Genomic DNA, 23,620 nt, shown 5'->3' with positions numbered 1-23,620 from the left:
ACAGCAATTTTTCCATAGTTTTTTATTAATTTTTTTACGGCGTTCACCGTGCGGGTTAAATAATGTAATAGATTTATAGTCGGGGTCGTCACGGACGCGGCGATACCAAATATGTGTAACTTTTTAACTTTATTTAGTTTTTTTAATAGTAAAGCATTTTGTAGGGGGAAAAGCTGGGTTTTTCATTTTTTTCTTTAATTAACTTGATTAAACTTTTTTTTCCACTTTTTTACTAGTCCCACTAGGGGACTATAATATGCGATTGCATTTATAATACACTGCAATACTTTTGTATTGCAGTGTATTACTGCCTGTCCGTTTAACAAGGACAGGCATCTGCTAGGTCATGCCTGCGGCATGATCTAGCAGGCATTCACTCCAGGCAGACCTGGGGGCCTTTATTAGACCCCGGCTGCCATTAGAGACACAGACACTCGGCGATCGTATCGCCGGGTGTCGGTGGGGGAGAGAGGGAGCTCCCTCCCTCTCTCCAAAACCACTAAGATGCGGTGCTCGCTATTGAGCACCGCATCTGAGGGGTTAAACGTGTGAGATCGATACTAATATCGATCTCACACGGCAGAGCAGGGACGCTCACAGCCCTCAGCTGCCTCTAGCAGCTGAGAGCAGGGAGATTTGACAGTTCCCTGCTCTATTTACTTATTCCGACTTAAAAAGTCTATGGCATCGGAATAAGGCCCGTTAGTGACCGACGTAGAAACACGATGGGCCGGTCACTAACGGGTTAAATGGGTTTGATGAACACAAATCTCTCAAAGAAAAAAAATGTTGTTGCGGATTGGAACCAATCAGAATTAATTTAGCTTTCATCAATTTTCATTGGTTGGTTTGAGAACAACTTTCTCCTGCATAGTTTTGATACACGTGACATTGTCTTCCAAACACACCACAGTACAGTTTATGTATATATAGATATATATATATACACACACAGCAAAATCCAATACACAGGTCAGCACTCCAGGTTTAAGTGAAAGAAGGATGTTTTTATTCACCACATGCAACGTTTCAGCCCTGCTCAAGCTTGAGAAAGGCCCCATTGAGCAGGGCTGAAACGTTGCATGTGGTGAATAAAAAGATCCTTCTTTCACTTAAACCTGGAGTGCTGACCTGTGTATTGGATTTTGCTGTGGATTTGGGACACTGGTCGTGTGTCTGAACAGGGACTTGCACCCTACACTGGAAGAACGGTGCTGCTTTTGCTTTGCTTGTATACACACACACACACACACACACACACACACACATTAATTAATCATTGAAATCAGGTGTTTCAGCCACACCCATTGCAAACAGGTGCATAAAATCAAGCACGTAACATTGCCAATAGTATGGGTTGTACTGAAGAGCTAAGTGACTTTCAACATGGCACAGTCATAGGATGCCACCTTTGCCACAATCAGTTTGTGATGTCTGCTTTTCTAGCTCTGCCCCAGTCCACTGTAAGTGCTATTAGGGTATGTTCACACGCTGAGAGGCATTTACGTGTGAAAAGACACTGTTAACAGCTGCCTCGTTTCACACCTAAATGCTCCTCCTCGTAATTTACGAGGCGTCTGAGACGCTCGTAAATCTTGAGCTGTGCTTCATTGAGTTCAATGAAGAACAGCTCAAATTACATGGCAAAGAAGTGCCCTGCACTTCTTTGCCGAGGCAGTCAATTTACGCGTCGTCTTTTGACAGCTGTCAAACGACGACGCGTAAATTACAGGTCGTCTGCACAATACGTCGGCAAACCCATTCAAATGAATGGGCAGATGTTTGCCGACGTATTGTAGCCCTATTTTCAGGCATAATACGCCTCGTTTACGCCTGAACATAGGTCGTGTGAACCCAGCCTTATTGTGAATCGTCTAGGAGTAACAACAGCTGAGCCACTAACAGGAAGATCACGCATCTTTATTTCCAGTGAAGGGTGATGTAATGCTACAAAGACATTTTAGACAATTGTGTGTTTCCAACTTTGTGGCAACCGTTTGGGGAAGGCCCTTTCCTGTTCCAGAATGACTGTGCCCCAGTTCACAAAGCGAAGTCAATGAAGACATGGTGTGATAAGTTTGAAGATGAGGAACTCGCGTGGCCTGCACAGAGCCCTGACCTCAACCCTAGCAAACACCTTTGGGATGAATTGGAAAGCTGAATGCGAGACAGACATTCTCGTCCAACGCCCGTGCCTAATGTCCCCATATTGATGTTGCTGTAAACGTGAGGACTACCTTCACATCCTGAATGACTTTTCATAGCACATTTACATTATAAGCACTGTCACTTACACATTTTAGCAATAAGGAAATAACCAATGCTTGTATAAGCTTTATAAAGAGCCTTAAAAAATAGACAATATGTGTTCAAAAGATAAAAAAAAATTACACAAAGGTAAATGATTAGTTTCGGTTTTATTTTTGCGACTTCTAGTTTAATTCTTGATAATCTATTGCACATAATAATTTCCTTCTTTTTTTTTTTTTTATTCGTAAGAGTAAAATTCACCAATAGGGCTCTTGATGGCCAATTACAGTACATCGTTTTTGGCACTAGTCAAGAAAAACAAAAATACACACACAGTTAAATAAATATAAAAAAGTAGATTGATGAATAGATGTGAACATGAACTTTTTTTTGACCTATCATAATGTCATCCATGATAATCATCACAAAAGAAAAGCTGCTCATAAAACGAACTAATGTGAGTCGATGAATAGCAATGGAAGAAAAAACGTTCTGGTATAATATATTCAATGTTCAGTCTGGAGATGTTTGTGCGGACTACGCCATGAGCTCTTTGCAAGCACTCCGTGTAGGTAAGCATTTACAAGAAAACCACCCTACAGAAAATAAACCAAACAAGGCATCTTTGTTAGCGGACAGGCATCTTCCACACCGTTTTCAGTTCTACGTAACACTTTTCTACTCTTCTCCCGCTCCTTTATGGCCTCCTAAGAGGCAAGGCCCAGTAAGAAACCTCCTACAAATCCCCCAGACACTACTATGTTCTGCTTGATAAAATCTTGTGACTGCAAGAGATAAAAATAGGTGGGAAAGAGAATTAAATTTCATTATAATCGAAAAATGCATTTAATGAAATTACTTAAAAAAATTTCCCCAAAGTTACAATTTAAAAAAAAATAATAATATTGATGCGGTGCTCAGAGTGACATCAACATCACTAATGTCAAAGCAAAAACATACAAATAAGGAATTTCGATTGTGAACCCCAACAGGGACAGTCAGTGATAACTTCTATACTGTTCTGTGGAATATATTAGACCATAAAAGCAACAGAAATAAATAAGTAAAGCAGCACACAATGATTTTCTGCCGCACTCCCATGACATCGTAAGGAGGGATTCACACGAGCGTGTATTCGGTCCGTGCGGGCCGCGTGGTTTTCACGCGCCATGCACAGACCAATACATGTCTATGGGGCAGTACAGACAGTCCGTGCTTTTTGCGCAGCGTTTGTCAGCTGCGCAAAAAGCGCGACAGGTTCAATATCTCCGCGTATTTCGCGCATCACGCACCCATTTAAGTCAATGGGTGCGTGAAAACCACGCAGGTCGCACGGAAGCACTTCCGTGCGAACCGACTGAAACAGCGCACCAGCTGTCAAAAGGATGAATGTAAACAGAAAAGCACCACGTGCTTTTGTTTCCAAACATCCAAATGGAGTGTCTTTGAGATGAGCGAACCCGGACAATCGAACCGAACTTCACCGGGTTCGGCCGAACTAGTTTTGGCCGAACCCGGCAAAAAAATTTCCGGTACGCGACGTCCGGAGATAGTCACTGTCCAGGGTGCTGAAAGAGTTAAACTGTTTCAGCACCATGGACAGTGACTACCGATCCCAATAAACATGAACCTGTAAAAAAAAACGAAGTTCTGACTTACCGATAACTCCCGGCTTCTTCCTCCAGTCTAACCTCCCGGGATGACAATTCAGTCCAAGTGACAGCTCCAGCCAATCACAGGCCAAGCACAGGCTGCAGCGGGCACATGGACTGCCGCGTCATCCAGGGAGGTGGGGCCCGATGTCAAGAGAGGCGCGTCACCAAGGACGCGTCACCAAGGCAACGGCCAGGAAGTTCTCGGTAAGTACGAACTTTTTCTTTTTTTTTAACAGGTTGCTGTATATTGTGTTCGGCATTCACTGTCGAGGGTGCTGAAAGAGTTACTGCCGATCAGTTAGCTCTTTCAGCACCCTGGACAGTGACGGGCGTCGACTAGCCTCATCTCTATGATGGCGGCTGCGCGAAAATCACGCAGCCGCGCATCATACACGGATGACACACGCAGCTGTCAAATGGTTTTTGCGCGCGCAAAACGCTGCGTTGTTTGCGCGCGCAAAAACGCAACGTCCGTCTGTATCTGCCCTAAGGGACCGCACGTCATCACGTTCATTCACTCCGATTTCACCGCATATTTGCCATTCAATGATTTAGTAAAGCTTGGCAACGACAACGCCTATGAGAATGTCAAGTAACTACAGAGGGCTATTGTTGGTGTAACATTTCGTCCATAGTGATGTTATGTCATGTAATCGCTACGGGCTTCACGTCATCACGTTAACTTGTAAACAGAGGACCTGGAGTGGCTGCATAGGGAAATAGTCTTTTCCTAACTGCTGCTCAAGTATCAAGGTCCCTTTAATATGGGACTGGATCATAGGGATGGTTGAGTCTAGTGGTATTTTGTTATTCATACAGCATCAGAATCCCGAATTGCCCCCTCCCTACCAAAAAAGGCAATTGGGAACGTTACTCCTTTATTCTAGAGAACAGCTCCTCATTTTTTTTATAGTTAAAATAACAAAGCTCACATACAGCTGAGACCTTTTAATATCATCTGTTAAATGACAAGCTGTCATTTTTTATCACAATAGGGACTGGCAGCACGGTGGCAGTTTGGAGTCTGCGAAGGTGCAAACAGTAATCAAATATATACATATAGTGAATATTTTATTACCTCTTCAATTAAATTGTGAATTTCTGGTACAGACTTATTTGCCTGTTTCTTTATCTTTCTCTTTGCCTTGTTTACATCCTTTTCAACTCGTTTCCAATCTATTTGTATATAACCCCCATGGCTTGCAATCTAGAAAGAGAAAACATGAAATAAGGTGAATAAATACTAATGTGTTGACAGACCTGGTGGAAGCTGAGGGGACAATTACTTTTTAACTTATGCAAAAATAGAAAAAAAAGAGTACTATATATTAGTCCAATGGTAACAACTGCACATAATAGCAAAAATAAGGGCCACGCTCAGCCTGAGAGAATAGCCCGTGGACGTGGCCACCTGATCTGCTATTTGACACCCTTGTTTGAACTTCTGTGCAATAGCACCCAGCTACATGTTTCTCCAAGAGCGTCTTATATATGGTATTACCTAAAGAAGACTCTCCTGGAGACAGATTCCCTTTAACCACTCCCCCCCACATACTTTAACAGGTTAATGACACAGTGTCTGACAGTCCGACCCTGTACTATGACAGAGAAGCGAAATAATCAGTTTCCAGTCTGTGACATCTCTGAACTCAAGAGGTTAGAGGGCATGAGGAGAAGATACCATCTGAGACTGTTACCATTATATCACTTTTATCAGTGATCTCTATATGGGAGCATGTGGGGAAGCAGTAATCCAGCAATCTAAAAGGCCAGGTTCACATTGATCATTTTTGTGCAGTTTTTATGTGTTTTTTCTTTAGCCAAAGGAAGAAGTGGATCCCAAAGTGTAAAAAAGTATAATAGAAAGACATATACTCCTCTTTTTTATATCCACTCCTTAAAAAACTGCACCAAACTGTCCTGTGTGGGCCTGGACAAAAAGAAACGTTCCCATGTATATGCTTACTGCAAACTAGTTTTCTAGTGATGGGACTTATATAGTAAAGAAAGAACTTGCATAAATGATGCTGGAAAGAAAATGAATGTCTTTTCTGAGATTTGCTTTATTACCTGAAGCAGAAGAAAACCACCACCAACGGCAGTCGCTGCAAGCTTTCCAACTTTCTGGAACAGAAACCCTGCACACCTGAAAGCAGCACAGAACAAATAACAAATAAATCTCGCAACCCCCTTTTTTATAAAATATCAAATAAAATCAATGTAAGTAAATGAAAGCTAGGTTTACAAATTAGGCTCTGTTCACACTTACAAGCTGCAATCTCCCGGACTCATGCACACTCAGTACAAGATGCAATCTCCCTGACTCACGCACACTCAGTACAAGCTGCAATCTCCCGGACTCATGCACACTCAGTACAAGCTGCAGTCTCCCTGACTCATGCACACTCAGTACAAGCTGCAGTCTCCCTGACTCACGCACACTCAGTACAAGCTGCAGTCTCCCAGACTCACTCACACTCAGTACAAGCTGCAGTCTCCCTGACTCACGCACACTCAGTACAAGCTGCAATCTCCCTTTCTCCATCGTCACATTCCAAGAGCTATAACTTTTTTATTTTTTCGTCGACATAGCTGTGTAAGGTCTTGTTTTTTGCGGGACAAGTTGTAATTTTTAATAGCACCATTTTGGGGTACATAGAATGTATTGATTAACTTTTATTAACTTTTTTTTGGGGGGGGGAATAGAAAAAACCTGCAATTTCGCCACACTTTTTTGCATCCTAAATTTACGCCGTTTACCGTGTGGTATAAATAACACAAAAACTTTATTCAGCGGGTTGTTGCGATTGCAACGCTACCAAATTTATATAGTTTTTGTATGTTTTACTACTTTTACACAGTAAAAACAATTTTTTTTCAAAATTATTTGTTTTTGTGTCTCCATATTTGAAGAGCCATAACTTCTTTATTTTTTCGCCGATGCAGTTGTATGAGGGCTGGTTTTTTGCGGGACGACTTTTCTTATTGGTACCATTTTGATGTATATGCGAATTTTTGTCACTTTTTTTTTAAGGCAGCATTAAAGAAAACAGCAAATTTTGCATTTTTTATTTTATTATTTACGTTCACCGTGCAGGTTAAAAGATGTAATAACTTTATAGTCGGGGTCGTTAAGGACGCGGTGATACCAAATATGTGTAACTTTTTTACTTTATTTTGTTTGTTAATAATAAAGCAGTTTGTAAGGGGAAAAAGTGGGTTTTTCATTTTTTATTAAACTTTTTTTTACTTTTTTACTAGTCCCACTAGGGGACTTTACTATGCGATCCTCCGATCGCAATCACATTTATAATACACTGCAATACTTCTGTATTGCAGTGTACTATGCCTGTTCGTGTAAAACCTAGCAGGCATACACTACAGGCAGACCTGGGGGCCTTTATTAGGCCCCCCCCCGGCTGCCATAGACGACACAGACACTCGGCAATCTTATCGCCGGTGGGATGAGAGGGAGCTCCGTCCCTCACTCCAAAACCACTAAGACGTGGCGCTCGCTATTGAGCGCCGCATCTGAGGGGTTAAATGGGCGAGATCGATACTGATATCGGTCTCACCCGTTAGAGCAGTGATGCCCCCAGATACCTCTGGTAGCTGAGAGCAGGGAGATTTAAAGAGGCTCTGTCACCAGATTTTGCAACCGCTATCTGCTATTGCAGCAGATAGGCGCTGCAATGTAGATTACAGTAACGTTTTTATTTTTAAAAAACGAGCATTTTTGGCCAAGTTATGACCATTTTTGTAGTTATGCAAATGAGGCTTGCAAAAGTCCAAGTGGGTGTGTTTAAAAGTAAAAGTCCAAGTGGGCGTGTATTATGTGCGTACATCGGGGCGTTTTTAATACTTTCACTAGCTGGGCGCTCTGAAGAGAAGTAACATCCTCTTCTCTTCAGAACGCCCAGCTTGTGACAGTGCAGATCTGTGACGTCACTCACAGGTCCTGCATCGTGACGGCCACATCGGCACCAGAGGCTACAGTTGATTCTGCAGCAGCATCAGCGTTTGCAGGTAAGATCGACTTCAGAGCGCCCAGCTAGTGAAAGTATTAAAAACGCCCCGATGTACGCACATAATACACGCCCACTTGGACTTTTACTTTTAAACACACCCACTTGGACTTTTGCAAGCCTCATTTGCATAACTACAAAAATGGTCATAACTTGGCCAAAAATGCTCGTTTTTTAAAAATAAAAACGTTACTGTAATCTACATTGCAGCGCCTATCTGCTGCAATAGCAGATAGGGGTTGCAAAATCTGGTGACAGAGCCTCTTTAACGGCTCCCTGCTCTGTTTATTTATTCCGATGCAGCGCCGTAAAAAGGCTATTGCATCGGAATATAGCCCGTTAGTGGTCGCCGTAAAAACACTATGGGGCGGTCACTAACGGGTTAAGCTGGTACAATGTCATTCTATGTAGAGTAAAACATCTTTCAGAGCCATAACTAAAGTTTTGTGAGTACAGGAGAAAGCACAAATCTTACCAGCCTGTCACTCCACCCATGACAATCTGTGTTGCAACTGAATACTTTTCTGTCAAGGGTCCAGAATTTCGGCCAAAAATTCTACTCCACCAATGGTGACGTCTAGCATATTCTGTAATGTCCAATACTTCATAAGATTCATCATCACTGCTGGGATCTTGGAGAGGAAAACAAAAAGTAAAAATATAACTAGAAATTGAATAGAGACTTCACAATTTACTACTATATTTTGGTCATAATATTACAAAACATGGCATATTTATTTTATTAGTCTGCTCATTCCAGAAGCTGTTTTTGTCATTGTCTGTATGGAGGATGGAAGGCATACTTGATACATTGGGATTTTTGTCATTGCCCTCTATGAATTACTCTGATGACCAGAATGAAGCGTCTGCTCAGCTTTTATCGGCGGCTGTATGGTCAGACTGCATTTGAGGTGCGGTTCTTGCCAAGCGGCCGAGAACCGCATGGCAAATACACCCTTAGCCTCTGTTCACGTAAGTGACGGATACAACCGGTGCCTAACGGATCCACGAACTTAGGCCGGATTCACACGAGCATGTGCGTTTTGCATGCGCAAAAGGTACATAACAGCTCCGTGTGTCAGCAGCGTATGATGCGTGGCTGCGTGATTTTCTCGCACCCGCCATCATTGACACTCTGTTTGTATGTTTGCAAACAGGAAAGCACGTGGTGCTTTTCTGCTTTCATTCATAGTTTTTACTGCTGTTGCGCGAATCACGCACATCACACGGAAGTGCTTCCGTATGCTGCGCATGATTTTCACGGACCCATTGACTTCAATGGGTGCAAGATGCGCGAAAAACGCACAAATGCAGGACATGTCATGAGTTTTACGCAGCGGACACACGCTACGTGAAAATCACGGACTGTCTGAACGGCTCCATTGACTAACATAGGTCCGTGCGAGGCACGTGAAAATCACGCGCGTTGCACGGACGTATTATACGTTCGTCTGAATAAGCCCTTAAAGTGGGTTTCGTCATGTTCCGTCGCAGGTTCTGTCATATTTGATGGGAAAAATAGTGCTGCATGAAGTCAGACACTACGCCAGAACTTGATGGACCACATTATAAGTCAATGGAGTTTGTCAGGCGGCATAAGACAGATCGGACAAAGTGTTGTGGCTTCCGTTATGAATGAAAATGTGAACATAGCTTAAGAGCTGACGGCATGGTAATTTAGACGTGCCTCTGTCATATGGTTCTATCGATCGGTGGGACCACCCTGATTTCAATCGAGGTAATGACAAGGGTACTGACAAGGAGACATTTCTACTTATCATTGGTTGAACAAAATGCATCTCCATTGCCTGGGCTTGAAGTTTACACATGGTGCTATGTTGAAAAGCATCATGGTCACCACTAGTTTTAATAGTTCCCTACAACAGATTCTAGGTTTCAGCACAGCCAAGCATTATTATTTACAATCGAGCGTACTGGATTATTTTCTTATAGGCTGGTATCACACATCACGTCAAAATTGCGCTGTGGAACAAGCCTAAAAATACGTACAAAAATCCGCAAAGAAATTAGAATTCATTAAATGCGGATTTCGTTGTTGATTTTTGTATGGAAATTAGAAGCGGATTTCATTCATTGCATTTTTGCAACAGATAGGGTATGCTGTCAATTTAAAAATCCTTCTAGAACCCACGGCAGATTATTTACTCTGAGTGTATAGGGTTTGTCAAAACCCCATTTACTGATATTATACTGTACCTTGTTGCGTAATTGCGGTGTGGATTCTACAAGTATGCGATGCGTGAGACCAGCCGCAAAGTTTTCATGTGGTAGTCGTAAATGCATTCGGCAATATGAAAGGACAATTCTGGGAAAATGTTATTAGACCAGTTTCTGTAGAAAACCAGTCACCGTTTTTACACTTGGCATTCAATGCTGCCGTTGCCGTCAATAGGGACCAATGCAGAAAACAGAGCATGCTGCGGTTTTAACAATTAATACAGTGGTAAATGGGTAGAGTGGCACATAGGCTTTACATTGTACCCCCATGACATGAATTCCAGTGTTATTTTAAACAATAGGGGTTCGTCTCACCACACTCACAAGACCCCCAGCAAACAGCTGATTTTGCCAGGGGAAGATTCAGCCGACCATGCATTTCCCCTTTACCGGAAATGTAATATTGCATGACGGCCATTTAAATGAATGTTAGTCAGAAGCTCTCCGCTCTTCTTCATAGAGGGAGTCCAAAGCAGGGGACATTGATATACCCTAGTAGGGCATATGGACAGGGGTTGACCCGGTGGGATAACACTTTTAGGGCTTATTCAGACGAACATGTAATACGTCCGTGCAACGCGCGTGATTTTCAAGCGCCTCGCACGGACTTCTGTTAGTCAATGGGGCCGTTCAGACTGTCAGTGATTTTCACGCAGCATATGTCCGCTGCGTAAAACTCACGACATGTCCTATATTTGCCCGTTTTTCGCGCATCACACACTCATTGAAGTCAATGGGTGCGTGAAAACTGCGCACGGCACACGGACGCAATTCCGTGTGCCGCGCGTAGTTCGCGCAACAGCAGTCAAAACTATGAATGAAAACAGAAAAGCACCACGTGCTTTTCTGTTTACAAACATAGAAACAGTGTCATAATGATGGCGGCTGCGCAAAAATCACACAGCTACGCATCATATGGTGATGACACACGGAGCTTTTGTGGAACGTTTGCGCTCGCAAAACGCTGTTTTTTGCGCTCGCAAAACGCACACGCTCGTGTGAATCCGGCCTAAACCTCCACTTTTGGGTCATTTTTCTGCTCTGAGACCCCCTTAGCCCTGTGTACTCACAGCTATCCCAAACATCACAGGGGTGATCTGTAACTGGTTGCTCCTTGTCTTAGGCCTCATGCACACAACGTAGCCATGTGCACGGCCGTGATTTCCAAATCGGCCAGCCACAGAGTGTCAGCCGCGAGCAAATCGCGGGCTGTGCACTTGGCCGCGGCCATTATTTTCAATGAGCCTGGACTGCGTAATAAGACTTGCCCGTTCTTTCTGCGGTCCGGGCTCCGAGGCCATGCACAGACCGTGAAAACCACAGTCGTGTGCATGGCCCCATAGGAATGAATGGGGCTGCAATTCTCCCGTGGATTTTCGGGGAAATTGAAGCCGCAAAAGCACGTTCATGTGCATGAGGCCTTACCCTGGCCATGCCCAGATGTATCAAACAGCTGCACCAGAGTTCTATAAAGGTTATGTTCCCAACACATTTTAATGTAGACACACAGGGAAAAGCTCCCAACATTTACTTCAAACGTAGGATGTACGGATGCCAAACAGGGGCAAACCTCACCCATGGGCTATAATAGTATCCATTTCATACATACAACAAGCTTTTCATGTCGTATACGTTAAACAGATACCATAATAGTCTATGGGTGACAGATGCCTCAGCCAAAAGACTATTAGGGTGCATTTAAATGAGATGTTTTTGGCCGTACAATAAAAAACACATCAAAAATTACGACAAAAGCGCAAACTGTTTTCTACAGGTGAAACTTGTAAATAAGTGTGTTACACCTATAAAAACCACACAGGTGAAAACCGCATCAATTCGCAGTAAAACCGTGTGCGTTTATACTGCAATTTTTTAATGCATTTTTTTACGGTGCGACCAAAATCATCTCATCTATATCCACCCTTAGGCCCAGTTCACAGGGAGTTTTTTGGCACTAATTTTGAAACGGTGTTAAAATCAGAGCCCAAAAAACGCTCCAAATCTACCTCCATTGATTTCAATGAGAGGTAAAGGTGTTTTTCTTTCCAGGACGTTTTTTGATCACTCGGAAAAAAAAAAAAAAAAAAAAGAAAGTAATATGCCCTATTTGGAAGTAGTTTCCGCCTCTAAACCTTCATTGAAATCAATGTTATGCAGAAAAAAAAATCTGTGCCGTTCATTTGGAGCGTTCTTTGATGCATTTTTATTTGCTTATATATATATATATATATATATATATATATATATAGATTTAAAAAAAAACAAAAAACACTTTCACTTCAAAATCTGCCTCAAAAATCTGTAAGAAATCTTGAGACAGATTTTTTTCTACTTGACAAAAAAAACGGTGTGTGCACATACCCTTGGTATTTGTTTGAAAAGCTGGTTTCAGGATTCCTGTAACGGACGCCATAGAGTAGCATCCCTCGCCCACAGGCTACCATATTAAAAAGAACATACGTCTTTTACCGGAATACGCGTGATAGAATAGCGGACTCTACTGCAGTATTCCTACATCGAAGAATGGAGCCATATGGACACGCTTAGCATTTATGTCAGACGCTTTCCTGAGGTAAACAAGAACCATACACACCTAGCACTGAACAGAGTTTCTGCATTCTAGAAAGGTCATTCTCAAGCACACATATTATGTGGGTGGTGCCAGTGACAGGCTGGCACATCAATGTATCCTAAGTACTACCCTGATGGTGCTTATGAATGACTATCCCAGACACCCCCTAGTACTCATGCTTTGTCATGCATAAGAAGGCCATGCATTATACACTACGCATGAATGGGGAGTTATAAATGTCCTATAACTCTGATAACAGAGCTGCGTTATTATCTGCGGTCAGGATAACTAAAACACATGTAAACGCCGCCATAGATAAACAGCTAATGCACGACAATACGCCGCAAGTCACCGGTAATCTAACAGCCCACCCCCAAATAACCCACTCGTCTCCCACCTCTCCTGGCAGCCATGATTGCTCTTGATATTTTGGTAGGTGACGTAATCACGTCACGCACGTTTCCGGGCTCCGTCACGCTGCACTACCATACTTCCGCAGTAAGCCCCGCCCCTGGTTTTACACAACTGACATGCGCTGTAGGGATACCTGTGACGCAGATTGAAATCAGCTCGTGGAAGGAATAAGGAAGAGAAGAACGTCAGTGCGTCGTAGTGAGGAAGTTATCGGCGGCTTGCCGAGTTCTCGCTTTAGTTTACTAATCTTTTGGGGAGGAGTTTTAGTTCAGTACAAACGTGGCAAATCATTCCTCCCACACATTATATAGAGTTATATAGGGATCAGTCTACTTTTTATCAGACTTTTACCTGGTAAAGCTACATAAAAAGGCGAGACAGTGGGACATTTGTTTTGTTATGCTGTGCTGGATCCGTGGTACGGTGGCCGTCGAGGTTTTCATAATTTTGGCGGCAAGGATAACGCGATATGTAGCAATATTCTTGCCGTCTAAATGACTAAATCCTTGACGGACCCCATTAGAAGTCAATGACGAAATCCTTGACGGACCCCATTAGAAGTCAATGACCTCTGTTTAGATGTGTCGTAGGATCGCTCTGGCACAGCCTCATGGTTTCTATTATAAGCCACAATGGCAGTGTGAACAGGTGTTGTTTTTGTTAAACAGACCATATCAGACATTACATAGTGACAAAGCTAATTTACAATTCAAACCTGGGGAGTGAGGACCCTGATCGCAAGAGCTTACAATCTATGAGGAAATAGGGGAGACCAAATGTAAAAGTGTTTGTTCTGTACAATAGTCCAGCCATTTTTTATACACATGGGGTGGTAACATAAAGCTGCATGAGCCGGTCACCAGCCAGTATCCGTGTATGACGGACATGAAGAGAAGGAGTGTGAGGTAATCTAATTCTGATTAATGGAGCCGAGGAAAGGCGTCAGATTAGGGAATGTTATAGGACTGTCTAAAAATATGTGTTTTCAGGGCATGTTTAATACTGTACATATTGGGAAATAATCTGGTTGTCTGTGGCAGCGCATTCCAGAGGACGGGTGCAGCACCCGTTCTAGCTTTTGGTGCTAACGCTGTCTCCCGGCCACTTCCTAACTTTATGGTCACTGAGCTACCCGGTTTCCGGGAGTCCCATAGAGCTGAATGGTAATTACGGAAATAGCGTAGCTCGCATGCTAAGCTGCTTCCATAATTGCAATTCACTAGTATAGGAGTTACGAAAACGGTGTAGCTCAGCGAGTTACGGCTGTTTGTGTAACTCCCGATCATGTAATCAGGAAGTGGCCGGGAGACAGCATTAGCACCAAAAGCTAGAACAGGGTTTAGGGGGACCCGTTCTAGAGATAGAAGCAGGTCCTAGAGGTGGGACCCGCATCTGTCTGACGTTTATGACATATCCTGTGGATATGTCATAAGTGTCCTTCATGGGAAAAACCCCTTGAAGGCCAATAGAGTGGAGCATGTTAAGGCCTCATGCACACTTCCATCACCGTTTTATCAGCCGTTTTTGACGGATCCGTGTGTCCGTTTTTGTTTCCGTGTGCGTTCCGTTCCGTGCTTTCGTTTTACACTGACGTTTGGCTTCCGTTTTTTTCATTTTAAAAAACAGATGTGAACTTCATTTGAACTTGTCACATGTCCCAGGAAACACCCATAGAACGTTTACAAGACGTTTTTGGTGCTGTTTTCTGCAGCTTTCAGAGCATAGAGAACAGTTTGAGATGACTCTGCTTGGCTTACTTTGGTTTTTTGGGTGTTTTGGAGTGAAAATATGAGCTTATCTTCCGGAATGAATGTTTACTGTACTCTGTGAGTCTGTGAACTTTGGCTCACCCAGCCGTTGCTATGGCAACGGATCCGTCAAAAACAGACGGCACACGGAAGCCTTCCGTGTGCCATCCGTTTTTTTCTCTGACCCATTGACTTCTATGGGCCACACAGTCACTGAATCACTGAGAAAAGTAGGACATGCTCTACTTTGCACGGAATGGAACAACGGATCAGTTTAAATAACTGACGTGTGCATGGGGCCATTGAAATGAATGGGTTCAGGGTGCTATCAGTGACAAAAACGGATAGCACCCTGAAGTAAAAAACTGAAGTGGGCATGAAGCCTAAGTAGGAGTTTGTAGTCTACAGTGTCAAAGGCTGCAGAGCGATTCAGGAGAGAGGATTTACCGTCCGATTTAGCTGCCAAGAGATCATTTGAGACTTTAGTAAGGGTAGTCTCTGTGGAGTGTAGAGTGCGGAAACCAGATTGTAAGGGGTCTAGAATGGAGGTAGCAGAGAGATAGCGGATGAGGCGAGAGTAGACCAAGCGTTCCAGGAGTTTGAAAAAGGGTGAAGGGCAGATTAGAGACTGGTCGGCAGCGCTGGATGGGTCAAGAGTTGTTTTTTTCAGTAATGGGTTTATAATGGCATGTTTGAAAGAGGGAAAGATATCAGAAGAAAGAGAGAGGTTAAATATTTTAGTCAGGTGACTAGTGACAGCCGAGGAGAGGGACTGGAGAAGGTGTGAGGGGATAGGATCACTAGAGCAGGTAGTAGGACGAGAAGAAGAGAGGAGCCTAGTGACTTCTTCTGTTATTGGGTCAAATGCAGAAACTGGTACATAATTCATTCTGTAAATATGGATAGAAACCATCCAAGGCAAAATAGTATAATAAAAATACAGCAAAAAAGTACCGTTAATTGGTGGGTTGTGCTTTATATACCCACACATTTGTGCTCTTTGGTATAGCCCCCAGAAGAAGCTACGTGCCCCCCCCCCCCCCATAGCTCTGGTCTGTATGCCTCTTTGAACTGTACTTGTTTGCTGTCTATTTTTCATTATACCATGTACTTGTTTTTAACTATTTTGTCTTTCAATAAAATATTGTCTATTTTTCGCTAGAAATGGTTCATGTGTGATTTCTTATATAGGTGTTCATATTCGTATATCACACAGTTCATCTGAGTTGCTATATGCATGTATTAGCCCAACTATGTTAGTAGGTGTTATATATTTAAAATAAGTGGCCAGGTCCTCAGCACTGAGATCTGTGATTGGCGTCTGCACTTTAGGACTAATGAGGGAGTGAAAAGTATCAGAGGCTTTTTGGATTATTAGGGTATGTGCACACACACTAATTACGTCCGTAATTGACGGACGTATTTCGGCCGCAAGTCCCGGACCGAACACAGTGCAGGGAGCCGGGCTCCTAGCATCATACTTATGTACGATGCTAGGAGTCCCTGCCTCGCTGCAGGACAACTGTCCCATACTGTAATCATGTTTTCAGTACGGGACAGTTGTCCTGCAGCGAGGCAGGGACTCCTAGCATCGTACATAAGTATGATGCTAGGAGCCCGGCTCCCTGCACTGTGTTCGGTCCGGGACTTGCGGCCGAAATACGTCCGTCAATTACGGACGTAATTAGTGTGTGTGCACATACCCTTAGACAGTGTGGAGATGAGAGAAGTGAAATAGACTTGTTTGGCTCGGTGAAAGGCAGAGTTGTAACATTTGAGCATACATTTGTAATGGATGAAATCTGCATCCAAATGCGATTTTCTCCACAGACGTTCGCCACATCTCAAGCACCGCTGAAGAAAGCGGGATTGAGGCGTGTGCCAGGGTTGTGGTCATCTTTGTCGGGTGGTTCGGAGTGTAGGGGGGGCTGCTTCATCCAATGCATTTTTGAGAGTGTTATTGTAATGTTTGGTGGCCAGATTGGGACAGGAGAGGAAAGGCATGTAGATTTCTGTATGTCCGACAGGTAGGCATGACCTGAGGAGGCAGAGAATATTTCATAGTAAAGGAGAGAGGGTTGTGATCAGATTAGTGGGAGAGGAAAGTTAAAAAAAAAATCAGAAACTGAGCAGAGCTGGAAGAAGACCAGGTCAAGCGAATGCCCGTCTTCATGTGTAGGAGAGTTAGTAAGTTGTGACAGATCTAGGGAGGAGGTTAAATATAGAAACTGATGGGGATATTGGGGGCGGTAGACAACTGCCACTCGGAGGGAAAAAGGGTGAAAGAGTCTGAGGGTGTGGACTTCAAAGGAGGGGAATGTGAGTGAGGGGACAGGGGGAATGACCAGGAGAGTGCAGTGTGGTGAAAGAAGTATGCCTACTCCTCCACCCTGCCTGTTCTCAGGTCTGGGGGCATGAGAGAACTAGAGACCACCATAAGATAGAGCAGCAGGGGAAGCAGTGTCAGACAGATGTAGCCATGTTTCTGTAAGAGCCAGGAGGTTGAGAGAATTAGAAAGGAATAAGTCATGAATAAAGGTGAGTTTGTTGCACATGGACCGAGAATTCCAGAGCGCACAGTTAAAAGAGACAGGAGAAGACATACAACGAATATTAAGAAAATTTGCAAGGTTTCTATGTATGGCAGGTAAGTGGTTGAGCTTGGCAGAAGAAAAGGGAGGCCCAGGGTTGGGAGAGATGTCCCCTGCAGCTAGTAGCAGGAGAATGGAGAGAGACAGCAGATGGTTATGTGATTTATGAGAGCGACTTTTCTGTTGAGCAGTGGGATGAGATGGTTTAACCCCTTCCCCCTGCTGGCATTCTGGGCCCTAATGTCCAAGCCATTTTTTTAGATTTTTCCATTGTCACATTCGAAGAGCTGTAACTTTTTTATTTTTGCGTCGGCATAGCTGTATAAGGTCTTGTTTTTTGCGGGACGACTTGCAGTTTTTATTGGTACCATTTGAGAGTAGATGCGACTTTTTGATCACTTTCTATCACATTTTTTTTAAGTCAGGATTAACAGAAAACAGCAATTTTTCCATTGTTTTTTATTTTATTTTTTACGGCGTTCACAATGCGGGTTAAATAATGTAACAGCTTTATAGTCGGGGTCGTTACGGACGCGGCGATACCAAATATGTGTAACTTTTTTGCTTTATTGTAGTTTTTTTTAATGGTAAAGCATTTTGTAAGGGGAAAAGCTGGGTTTTTCATTTATTTTTTTTTCACTTTTTTTTTTTATTAACTTTATTAAACTTTTTTTACTTTTTTACTAGTCCCACTAGGGGACTTCACTATCCTCCGATCGCTATTATAATACACTGCAATACTTTTGTATTGCAGTGTATTACTGCCTGTCCGTTTAAAACGGACAGGCATCTGCTAGGTCATGCCTGCGGCATGATCTAGCAGGCATTCGCTGCAGGCAGATCTGGGGGTCTTTATTAGACCCCCGGCTGCCATAGAAGACACAGACACTCGGCGATTTTATCGCCGGGTGTCAGTGAGATGAGAGGGAGCTCCCTCCCTCTCTCCAAAACCATTCAGATGCGGTGCTCGCTATTGTGCACCGCATCTGAAGGGTTAAACAGGTGAGATCGATACTAATATCGATCTCACCTGGCAGAGCAGGGACGCCCCCAGCCCTCAGCTGCTTCTGGCAGCTGAGAGCAGGGAGATTTCACGGCTCCCTGCTCTGTTTACTTTATTCTACAGCAGCGACGTAGTTTGGCGGCGCTCTAGAATAAAGCCCACTAATGACCGCCGTAAAAAGACGTATCGGCGGTCATTAAGGGGTTAAAGGGAACCTGTCACCAGCATTTCAGCTATTAAACCAGCAATACCTGGTGGTCGTGGGTGAAAAATCATTTCTATATAACCTAGAATTGTCTTCTTACTCGGCTCTGTAGCTTTAGTATTCAGCTTTTTAGTCTTCCCACACCGTATGCTAATGAGCATAAAAGAGTCAAATCTTCATTTGAAAAGAGTCATATCTTCATTCCTCAAGTCTTTCCGGGTTTACTCCGCCTCCGTACTTTTGATTGACAGCTCCTTGCCTTCCCCAGCACACAAAATCTCGCTCTTGTGCATTGATGTCCTCTGCTGGGGTGTGCGCACAAAGGGACACCGGATTATTACGATGAAAGGCGCAAAATATTTGCAGACCGTTATTTACAGTCGGTGGAGGAGTTTAGGAGAGGGGATAACGGCAATGAACTTTTTATAGCAGTGGCCAGTCAGAGATAAGTAAAGTTCAATAGGTGAAATGCTGGTGACAGGTTCCCTTTAAGGTGATTCAGGAAAGTGAATAGTGCATGGGAGCTGTACATGGGCGAGGGAAGGAGAGAGGGACTGATGTGGACAGAATTTTCCAAAGGCCTAAATGCGCGGTAGGATTGTAAACCAACAACAGGTACAATGACGATTGAGGCAGTAAACATTGTATCATGGTTTTATCCTAGAAAACAGATACAAAGTCTAAAGTAATAATTATAATGTAAGCAAGTTTGTATGTTTAGTCCACAAAGCTTACTTGTCACTTAGGGTATGTTCACACGGCGGGGGTCCGTAACGGCTGAAATTACGGGGATATTTCAGCCTGAAAACATCCCCGTAATTTCAGCCGTACCGGCATGTGCAGGCGCTTGTACGCCGCGTCAATTACGGGCGTAATTAGCGCTGCTATTCATTGGAGTCAATGAATAACGGCTCTAATTACGGCCAAAGAAGTGACAGGTCACTTCTTTGACGCGGGCGTCTATTTACGCGCCGTAATTTGACAGCGGCGCGTAAATATACGCCTCGTGTGAACAGACAAACGTCTGCCCATTGCTTTCAATGGGCAGATGTTTGTCAGCGCTATTGAGGCGCTATTTTCAGACGTAATTCGGGGCAAAAACGCCCGAATTACGTCCGTAAATAGGCCGTGTGAACATACCCTTACCCTGTCTAACTGCTATGTATAACTGCCAGAACACTTTGATAATATGACACTTTATAACTGCCAGGACACTTTGACAATATGACACTTTATAACTGCCAGGACACTTTGACAATATGACACTTTATAACTGCCAGGACACTGACAATATGACACTAAGGGTATGTTCACACGCCCTATTTACGGACGTAATTCGGGCGTTTTTACCTCGAATTACGTCCGAAAGTACGGCACCAAAGCGTCGGCAAACATCTGCCCATTCATTTGAATGGGCTTTACGATGATCTGTGCCGACGGTCATTTTTTTTATGCGCCGCTGTCGAAAGACGGCGTGTAAAAAAGACGCCCGCGTCAAAGAAGTGCCTGTCACTTCTTGAGACGTAATTGGAGCCGTTTTCCATTGACACCATGGAAAAACAGCTCCAATTACGTCCGTAATGGACGCAGCGAAAAGCGCCTGCACTTGCCGTTACGTCTGAAATGCCGGAGCTGTTTTCTCTTGAAAACAGCTCCGTAATTTCAGCCGTAACGGACGCTGCCGTGTGAACATACCCTTAGGGTATGTTCACACGCAGTGGTTTCAGACGTAATTCGGGCGTTTTACACCTCGAATTACGCCTGAAAAAACGCCCCTAATACGCCTACAAACATCTGCCCATTGCTTTCACTGGGAATTACGATGTTCTGTTCCCACGAGCCTTTATTTTACACGTCGCTGTCAAAATACGGCGCGTAAAATGACTGCTCGTCAAAAGAATTGCAGGACAATTCTTGGGATTAGTTAAATATCGGGCGCCAAATATAACGGCACCGATATCTAAATAACGGAGGCAGGTAGAATTTTTTTTTAAAGTGCCCCAGGGTTTGTGCAGCCCTCCTCATTACATGCTGCACTCAGCTGCACATGTATGGGGAGGTGAAAAGTTCTCTTTAAGGCAGGATTGGAATGGATTATATACCCGTATGAAGAGAAGAGAGATGGATGTTAGATCTGTGCCGTCTATAAGGCCTTATTCACACGGCGTGTATTTGAGGCACCGAAAAACGCATGCTTTAAGCTTCCCATTGACATCGATGGAAAAACGCATTGTAGTGTATACGACGTGTTTTTTTACGCGCGCGTGTTTCAAAAACGCTGCGTAAAATAAGAAGCATCAGTCCAATTCTTGGCTCATAAAACGTGCCGAAAACGCACCGAATTCCCATAGTCAATGGGAGTCCTAAAAACGCGTCAAAAATCGCAACAAAAAACATTTCAAAAACACCTGTACTTTAAAAAGGGCTTTGCAAAAACGCTAGCGTTTGTAATGCATTTACACGTCGTTTTTTTTTTTAGCGCCGTGTGAACAAGGCCTTAAAGCGATTACTCACTGAGGCCAATAATTGGCTGCAGCGATCACGTTGGCATACTGGCATGTCATCGCTACAGCAATGTTAACAAAGAGCGACTGGAATGCCGAGGGATCTGCCAGGTGAGTAATAGCTCTTTTATTGTTTTATGGCATTTACGTCCCTTTTTCACGAATTTGGAAAACCTCTTTCATTTAAGGACCGACCCTATTTTGGGCCATAAAGGGGTTATATTGGTTCTTACATTTTTTTAAGAACCAGTTCTGTCATTACTCCAGAAAATGTGTGAATAAATTGCCAACTAGACATCACCATTCCCCTTGTCAATATGGGGTGTCTGTACATAGTCCCAAACTGTCACAAATCATGTAAGGTCAAGGAGACGGAGAGAATGTGAGGTCCTCCTAGAGAAAAGACATACTGTAGGTAGAAAACCCAGGCTGTAGATCAAGGGTCTCAAACACGTGGCCCGCGGGCCGCATGCGGCCCCTGATGCTATCATCTGCGGGTCACAGGGCACCATAGCTCCCTTGGGAGATGAGAGAGCAGGACAAAGGAGGTGTGCATCGGCTAATGACTAAGCCTGTGAAGTCACTGTCCATGTATGAACAGTGACGTAAGGGGCTTCCCCAGAGCCGTGGTCCCGGAGCAGAGCTTATGCTAGCTCTCTGTTCCGGGACTCTGAGGAAGCCCCGGACGTCACTGTCCATATATGGACAGTGATGTCAGAATCAGAGCTGGAGTCCCAGTCAGAGTGCTAGAAGCGTCTCTGCTCCGGGACTCCGGCTGGGGAAGCCCCTGACATCACTCCATATATGGACAGTGTTGTCAGGGGCTTCCCCAGAGTTTCGTGGGAGAGCCTATACTAGTGCTCTGCTCTGAGACTCCGGCTCTAGGGTTGTCTCTGACATCACATTCCGACAGTGACGTCAGTGGCTCCTCCAGCAGAGGAGTCCTCGGCCTAAGCGTCGGCAACTTTCTGGCTGGGGATTCCACTCCTAGAGGGAGCCCCAATGGAGCTATCGTGTGCGTGCGCGTGTGTGTGTGTGTCAGTATCTACAGAGGGATCTGTTGCATTATCTACAGAGGGACCTGTGGCATTATCTACAGAGGGACCTGTGGCATTATCTACAGAGGGACCTGTGGCATTATCTACAGAGGGACCTGTGGCATTATCTACAGAGGGCACTGGCATTATCTACAGAGGGCACTGTGGCATTATCTACAGAGGGCACTGTGGCATTATCTACAGAGGGCACTGTGGCATTATCTACAGAGGGCATTGTGGTATTATCTACAGTGGGCACTGTGGCATTATCTACAGAGGGCTCTGTGGCAGTATCTACTGAGGTCACCCCTAAAAGGGGGCTGCCCAATCTTGATATTCTTGTGTCTGTCAAACGCCGCCAACTGAGCCGCAAGTCTGCATTTAGTGATACTTAAACTGGATTGTTAAAATAAGCATGTGGAGTAAACTCGCAAATTTCCGTTAAGTTAAAGCCCTTCACGCCGCAGCCATTTTTTAGATTTTCATTTTCATATTTTCCTCCCCGCTTTTGAAAAGCCATAACTTTTTAACTTCTAATAACATTTTAATTTTCAATAGACCGGTGTGAGGGCTTATTTTTTGCGGGAGGAGTTGTAGTTTCTATTGGTAGCATTTAAAGTACCATATAATGTACTGGGAAACTGAAAAAACGACAACTTAGCTTTATTCTGTGGCTAAATACGATTACGGTCATACCAAATTTATATATATTTTCTTATATTTTACTACTTTTAAAGAAAAATAACTTTTTGTTAAAAAAAATTTGATTTGTGGTGCCACATTCTGAGAGCAATAACTTTTTTTATTTTTTCATCGATTAAGCGGTGTAACTATTCATTTTTTGTGGGACGAGCTGTAGCTTTTATCGGTATTATTTTTTGGTATATATAATTTTTTTGATTACTTTTTATGAAAACATTTTTGGTAGCTAAGTTGACCAAAAAACAAAGATTTTTGTGTTTAAGGCTGGGTTCACACGACCACGTTAACGTCCGTAATGGACGGACGTATTTCGGCTGGAAGTCCCGGACCGAACTCAGTGCAGGGAGCCGGGCTCCTAGCATCATAGTTATGTACGATGCTAGGAGTCCCTGCCTCTCCAATGGAACTACTGTCCCGTACTGAAAACATGATTACAGTACGGGACAGTTGTCCTGCAGAGAGGCAGGGACTCCTAGCATCGTACATAATTATGATGCTAGGAGCCCGGCTCCCTGCACTGAGTTCGGTCCGGGACTTCCGGCCGAAATACGTCCGTCCATTACGGACGTTAATGTGGTCGTGTGAACCCAGCCTTAAATGTTTTCGTTTTTTACGGCGTTCACTTTGCATGTTAAATAATGCAATATTTTAATAGTTGAGACTTTTACGGACGTAG

At 43.7% G+C, this 23,620-nt stretch overlaps 1 protein-coding gene across 2 annotated transcripts; it reads right to left on the bottom strand.

Moving 5' to 3' along the window:
- Nucleotides 1-1,927: 1,927 nt before the first annotated feature.
- On the bottom strand, nt 1,928-13,239 carry FUNDC1 (FUN14 domain containing 1). 2 transcript variants are annotated; one of them, XM_075850752.1, is made up of 5 exons: nt 12,530-13,101; nt 8,406-8,562; nt 5,976-6,051; nt 4,984-5,112; nt 1,928-3,035 (listed from the first exon to the last, which is right to left on the bottom strand). In XM_075850752.1, exons 1-5 carry the CDS (start codon nt 12,579-12,581, stop codon nt 2,958-2,960), a joined length of 492 nt encoding a protein of 163 aa, XP_075706867.1. In that variant the 5' UTR covers nt 12,582-13,101; the 3' UTR covers nt 1,928-2,957. The 2 variants fall into 2 exon arrangements, with proteins under 2 accessions (XP_075706867.1, XP_075706868.1); XM_075850753.1 differs by lacking the exon at nt 12,530-13,101 and adding an exon at nt 13,138-13,239 and having other exon boundaries at nt 2,382-3,035.
- Nucleotides 13,240-23,620: the final 10,381 nt, after the last annotated feature.

The sequence above is a fragment of the Rhinoderma darwinii genome, chromosome 2, assembly GCF_050947455.1.
Source record: "Rhinoderma darwinii isolate aRhiDar2 chromosome 2, aRhiDar2.hap1, whole genome shotgun sequence".
NCBI classification, from domain to species: domain Eukaryota; kingdom Metazoa; phylum Chordata; class Amphibia; order Anura; family Rhinodermatidae; genus Rhinoderma; species Rhinoderma darwinii.
The sequence above is the reverse complement of the archived record's forward strand: the minus strand, read 5'-3'. Positions and strand labels throughout refer to the sequence as shown.